The 7,017-nt window shown below is 31.7% G+C and overlaps 1 protein-coding gene across 1 annotated transcript; it reads left to right on the top strand.

Annotated features, from left to right (window-relative positions):
* The first annotated feature begins 2,816 nt into the window (after positions 1–2,816).
* LOC112527927 lies at positions 2,817–6,200 on the top strand. Its single transcript, XM_025138786.1, has 7 exons — positions 2,817–2,927; positions 3,939–4,425; positions 4,843–5,012; positions 5,119–5,199; positions 5,337–5,412; positions 5,537–5,620; positions 5,906–6,200. The coding sequence occupies exons 2-7, from the start codon at positions 3,957–3,959 to the stop codon at positions 6,007–6,009; spliced, it is 984 nt and encodes a 327-aa protein (XP_024994554.1). The 5' UTR covers positions 2,817–2,927; positions 3,939–3,956; the 3' UTR covers positions 6,010–6,200.
* The last annotated feature ends 817 nt before the right edge of the window (positions 6,201–7,017 follow it).

The following is a 7,017-nucleotide window of genomic DNA, read 5'->3' as shown; positions in this document are numbered from 1 at the left end:
TTTTATATGATATTTTTAAATTTATATTTTATTCAAAAATAAAAACATTATCGTTTTCTCAAAACCACATAACATCGTATTATATCGACATGGATAAAAAATAAAACGAAACATTGAAATGAAAATGTATCTCGATGCATTGCACGAGTACCCTTTTAGTGTGTGTGTGTATATATATATATATATATATTAACTAGTTGATAAAAGTTATTTTTAAATTAAATTACATTCACTTCAATAGATTTTCTATTTTTGAGACTTCAATGTTAATTATATTACCAAAATACTCTATAATTTTACCATTTTAATATATTTAAAATATAATAATAATAATAATAATAATAATAATTCGATCTTATCGTTAGAAATAAATAAAAAACAATTTCTCTCTTTTCAAATTAAATTTTAAAGAATCTTCTAAACCTGGAGTTTTCTTTGTTTTTAGTAACTGTGAATTTCCGGACTAACTTATAAACACCGACTAATCCCTTGTGTGACCATAAAAGGCCTAGAATCATCACACGTGAACCTTCATGACCACAAAGACTTTGACATCGTCTGAATTCGAACTCGTGATAGATGGAATTTTTCACTACTTCTTCCGAGATTTAACCAGTGCACCACAAGCCCACAACTCAAATGGTTTGTTTTCTTTACTTTAAAGAACAATATAGAGAATGTGTCATAGCAAAACAGAGAACACAATCCCCGTTTTCTCTATTTTAAAGTTTCCGTTAGAGATGGTCTAAATGATATTTTGGTTTTCAAAATTATACATAGTAATTTTTTACTTGTTACGGGCTTTTAATTTTTATTTATTTATAATTATATATTCTTTTAATAATAAATAAACAGAAAGAACAATCAAATACCAGATAATCAAATTATCAATATATACACAATTGATATCATGACTTGGGATCCAATGCTTAGGTTATGACAATGGTCATCTTCCTAGCCTTCCCTTTTCTAGAGGGCAAATATGGACCATGACCAATTGACCATCCTCCATTAAATTGCTATTGATTTATAGACATCCATATCTCAAATCTTTTAAACTGTTGATGTAGTGTTTGATCGATATTTATATCATTTATTATATTTGAATAATGTATTTTGAAAGATAATATATTCAATATAGGAAGAACAAACTGTATCTATATATTCGACCATGTATGTATGTATGTATAAGTCTTCTCACATCATCCTCTCACTCACATCTTAACTATGAGTCCTTAATAAGTTACATCTGCAATTTTCATTATAAACAGTTAATTGTATATTGAATAAACTCCAATTCTGATAAATATGTTTTGGACATTGTTTTTAGAATTTAGGGTTTTAATTTTCAGTTGAGATCGAAAATTTTGGATATACAGTTTCAAAGAAACATTTGTTCCATTAACTATTAGTATTTGAGTTTTAAATAGATAAATGTCTGAATGTTAACTTTCTTATACCATATATATTTCATATTAAATTTAGAACAGTTTATTTCAAGATTTCCTTTGTATAGCACGTGAATGTACAGATGAATACAAATTATACAAACTCTAATACAAAGAGTTAATGTAGGAAAAGGATAACTATAAAATAAAAAATAAACAAATCGAGCAAATTAGATACCAATATTCTCTGCTAATACCCTATATGATCGATTGCGTACGATTGACGTAGTTGTAGGCTTGTAGCTATATTAATGAGCCATGACATCAAATTGAAATCAATTAACGTTTGTAATATAAAAATGGATCAAACCATTAATACTAAATAAATAAAAATTTATGAGAATAGACTGTTTTTTGCATCGTATGGGCCCATTAGTTTATAAAATGCTATTGTCTTTTCTTTTAAAATTAGTTATTTAATTTTATGAATGAGAGCATCTCCAATAAATATGTTATGTTTTTTTCTCTTATTTTTTTTTAAATTTGAAGATTTCTTCATTCTCTCTTATTTTTTCTCTATTTTAGATGAAGTTGCTGGAACAAATCTCTCCCAAGTCTTTAGAATTTCTAAAATAGAATTACCGTTAAAGATGACATAATAATATTGTTTTATAAAATATTTGACAAAAACTCTCAAAAACAATTTTTTATGCATAAAATACTTTTTATTGATGCGTATTACTTAAAGTTCAATATTACAAGTAGAATGTACGTGAATACATCTTATTAAAGCTTCATGTTTGAATTCGTGTAACTAACTACAAATAAACATCATTGTAAATATAAAAAATCTAAAATATAATTAAAATAATTATTAAGTTATAACAGAATACTTAATTATTATCTTAAAAAAACTCGTAAACCAAAAATAAATTAGTTTGTCATTAAACTTCAATTAAATTATAATAAAAAATTAAATTAAAAAAATTATACAAAAACGAGAACTATTAAATAATTAATTTGATACTAATATCGATTTTTTTTTTCAAATTCTTATAATATTTTCAAATTTATATTTTATTAAAAATAAGAATATTTTTGTTTTTTTCAAAATTATATAAAATTACATTATAACATCGATAGAACCAAAATATAAAATGAATCACTAAGATAAACATCTATTTCACTATATTACTTCAATACATTTCTAGATCATATATTAAATACGCTAGGTATGGACTCATGGTCCAATGGCAGCCGCTTTCCCAACCCCTACTCCCCCTAGGGGTTAACCAAAAATAGATCTTTTGAAATTACGGTTCAATTAAACCGATAGTCGGGTCGAAACTACCGGACCTTCCCGGGTCAAACAATTCGGGTTTTGTTGATGTTCATCTTTTCTTTCGCAACAATTCTTGAATTCAGATTTACTCGATTCCCAGAAACCCCAAAACTATCACCTACTACTAGTCAACTACCGTCGACTCTCTACTTCTCTCCTAAAAATCACTGGATTTTGGTGTTCAATTCACTCCGCAGGTACGTCTACATGGTTTTGATTTCATTTATATGGCGCTTTCGTATCTGCGTGTTTTTTTATGTATGATCGGATTGTGTAGCTTTCAGTTTTTATGGGTTAATAATAAGCGATCTTGATCGAATTTTATGTTTGATGATACCACTGTGTGTTCGTTATGTGTTTTTTCGTGTTTATGGCTTTCATGATGATCAATTATAGGAACGAGAGGATGTTCTTTTATATTTTGAAAGATGGAAATTGGTGATTGTTGTTTTTCAACAGTCAATTCTGCTTGGCCCTTTTGTGCCAAATCGTAAGGTTTTGACGCCAATTTTGTTTATCTTACGCACCGATAGATGAACGCACTTCTACTCGAGTCTCTGAAATCCCAAAATGCATCAACGATTACCACCACAAAATTTCTACCTCCCTCGTAATTGCCATTAAAATTCAGTGCTCCTCCTTATCTGATTATCTTCCTAGGGTTTGATTTCAGTTTTGTGGCTTCTCTTATATATTTGCACGTCTGATTTTACATAACTCTGATTTTTGTTGTGAATTTTGTTATTAAGCTTTCACGATGATTTTGCCTAATCGATTTAATTATGGTAACAGAAAACACTAAACACAGGTAGGAAGATGAACAAGGATGGTTCGTAAAATTATTGGGCATATGATGATTCTTTCACCATTTGGGACGTAAATTTACCCACTAAAATATCACCTACTTCCACCCAAGATCTCTGCATTAGATTTCCATTTTTGTCTAAATTCTGGAGTAAATGGGATTCTAAATGCAGTAATTCCTTACTGACCCTTTCGGGGTCTTGCTTAATCTGACTTTCATATTTATGTATATGTGGATAAAGTAAAATATCTTCATATGCTACGAGCTCACTAATGAGTACTGCATCATGTGCTTGTACTTTGCTTTCGTTATAGGTGTCATATTGTTTTGATGGAGAATTTTAAAGAGCTTTGATCTTGGAATAAGGATAAATAACTTCATTGAATTGCTCAACATTTTTCAGGTAGACAATTTGAAGAAGATGCAGGGCGGGAGAGGAAGAGGCAATCCTTTCTTTGGTTTCGGGGATCCTTTCGCTGGTTTTGGGGGTATGCCTAGCCTATTTGGAGGAAGGGACCCATTTGATGACCCGTTTTTCACGCAACCACTGGGTGGAATGTTGCAGCCAAGTCCATTTGGCCATGCAGGGAATTCATTTATGGGTGTAAGCCCATTTGGCAATGCAGGGAATCCAATTATGGGTGTAAATTCATTTGGATCAAGCTTATATGGTTCAAACGGAAGTCCTTTCATGGATGCACATGCACCTAGAATTCATGAGCACAGGCAATCCCTGTCTGATAGTTCTAGGGGCCTGATTATTGAAGAACTGAACTCTGACAATGAGAAAGAGGAACCAGAAGCTGGGCACGGTAAGAAAGAGAATCCTCATAAGCATGGTAGGTCTGCGAGACAACATTATGTTGAGCAGCCAGATGATGGAACTAAAGGTGAAGTTTCCAGTTTTATGCGTTGATTTATGTACTGGAACTGTGGAACATTTTTTCGATTTGCAAAATAAAATTTAAAACGTTAAAGAAACCTATATAGATATGCCCATACTCTAGGGAATTTCGATATAACATATCTTTGTGAGAAGCATCGGGTATGAGGTGAAGATGGACATGGAAAACTAAATGTTGGTGATGTACAATGGGTGGAAATTAAAGAGAATACAGTTGGATAGAACTTTGGGAATTTCAATTTTCCTAAAAAGGGTTGAGCTTATGAGTCCAATTCAAAATATCAAAATTAGTTAAATTGCTGATGCACCAATTAATATATTTATGATTCGCATCCCATTTTATGCAATAGAAATTGGATATAGTTTACATCAATGCAAATGAATGTGAACTTTTATCTTGCAGAAAGAGAGCTGAAACAGACGCAGTATGGGAACCAATTCAGCATCATGCATGATACACACTCACGTCCACAAGCTCATAGCTTCACTTTTGAGAGTTCCACCGTTACATATGGGGGTTCTAATGGAGAATATTATACCTCATCTAGTACTAGAAGAGCTGGCAGTGATGGTGTAAGTAACTGTAAGCTTTTTTTGAATATATATATATATATATATATATGTATATATGTATGTATGTATCTTCTTGATTTTTATGATCTGTTCTGTGGGAGTTCAGCTGAGATTTGAAGAACATAAAAAAGCTGATTCATTGACGGGTCAGGCAGCTCATAGAATCTCTAGAGGAATCTATGATAAGGTATATAATTTAATAATTCACTATAAAATTCTTGCTATTGTGATTTTCTTTCTTTACAATGGCTTACAGGCAACGCAAGCTAGTAAGTTGCTTTGTATATTCCCACCACTAACGAAATGAAGTATTTGGCATGTTAGGGACACACTGTTTCAAGGCATCTGAAATCAGATGGTGAGGTGGATACAATGCAAATGTTGCACAACATCAACGAAGGTATACATACACACACATGTGTGTGTATATATATATATATATATTATATATTGTATCTTGTAATGCATTCCAGAAGGTGATGCAACAGTAATTAACCAAAGAGCCTTATTAATATGGTTATCAGATGAACTTGCTGGATTTGAAAAGGCTTGGAAAGGAAAAGCTACAAAGCATCTGCCTGGCTGGACTGATGGAACCAATGCTCATGGTAGTAGTTAACATTATGTCATGCCATATGATCTTTATTTGCACTTCTGTATTTAACTTTTAAGTTACTTTTTGCATACAAAATATGATACGTTATCAGGAGAACTAAAACATTATAAAGTTTCTATTTTACATATATGGAAATAGATATCAGAATAAAATATTAGGTAAATGGGCATGCTTAACTGCGGGGTTCTGATKGGATCCGGTGCATTAGTGCTAATTGGGTCCCAAAATCTTTTCCCCTTGTACTGATGGTCTCATTTGTTGACAATTGGTGTTGAAGGGGCGAGCAGGGGTGGTTGGGCACTGCCGTCAAGCGAGAACGCACGTGCAGGTGGGAGAAGAGCAAGTGCAGCTGAATCATCGTCAAGGGTTAGGAGACAGTAATAAGTTGAAGATAAGGTGTATATCAGCTGATATATAATATTAGAATCGGGTGTTATACATGTAGGATGAAAGATAGCGAAATGTAAAGAACAGTGACGTTGTTCTTGTACAACGGGTGCCAGGGCAACTCCTTGGCTCTTTTCATTAACATTGATACATGTTGAAGCTTGCATTGAATATGTTTCTGATCTTGTCCATGTTTTTTCGGTAACTGTGCGTGTATGAGTCAGGTGCAGTGCATTTTGGCTCAAAGTAACATCATGGGTCGGGTTGATTGATTGAAATCATTTGAACAACTCAATACAATGTTTGCGGTTAAAAAATCTCAACCCGACCCAAACCAAATTGTAGCCCTACCTAGTCCGAACCGCATGAGTTGGTTATATTGATACTTTGATACATCAAAATATTATTCTAACTTTGAATATGTTGTCCTCTATACTCTTAATTTCTTTTTTATCATCAATCATTTGGTACAGCTATCCATACAACTTAAAGTTTAAGTATATCATATTTGACTATTTTTTCTTAATTTGCATAGTGAACATATTTACGAAGAAGTTATATAGAGATGGATAATATATTGAATACATGTATATGAAGAGGGTACATGATGAAATAATTGTTTAATGTATATATTAATAGGGTTAAACAGTCATTAAATCTAAAAAATGATGGAATAATTGTCTAATGTATATATTAATAGGGCTTAACAGTCATATTAAATCTAAAAAATAAAAGGATTTGGTTTCCTGGTTGGGTTAAGTTCAAATGACTGTAATTCAATATCTACTGTTTGAAAATTTTACAACTTGATTAGATATCAGATTGAATTATTTCACAGAGGATGGCCAGGGGTTTTTGAGCACCTTTGTTGTGAGATCATCAAATCAATGAGATATGAAAAGTTTTAGACTAAAATGGCAATTTTGAATTGTTGTTTTTTCACAAGTAAGAAGAAAGGGAAAAGAAATCCTATCTTTAAACCTTGGTTAGTGGCCTATATAA

The sequence above is a fragment of the Cynara cardunculus genome (genome assembly GCF_001531365.2).
Source record: "Cynara cardunculus var. scolymus isolate 2C chromosome LG 15, CcrdV1, whole genome shotgun sequence".
Classification (NCBI taxonomy): Eukaryota; Viridiplantae; Streptophyta; class Magnoliopsida; order Asterales; family Asteraceae; genus Cynara; species Cynara cardunculus.
The sequence above is the reverse complement of the archived record's forward strand: the minus strand, read 5'-3'. Positions and strand labels throughout refer to the sequence as shown.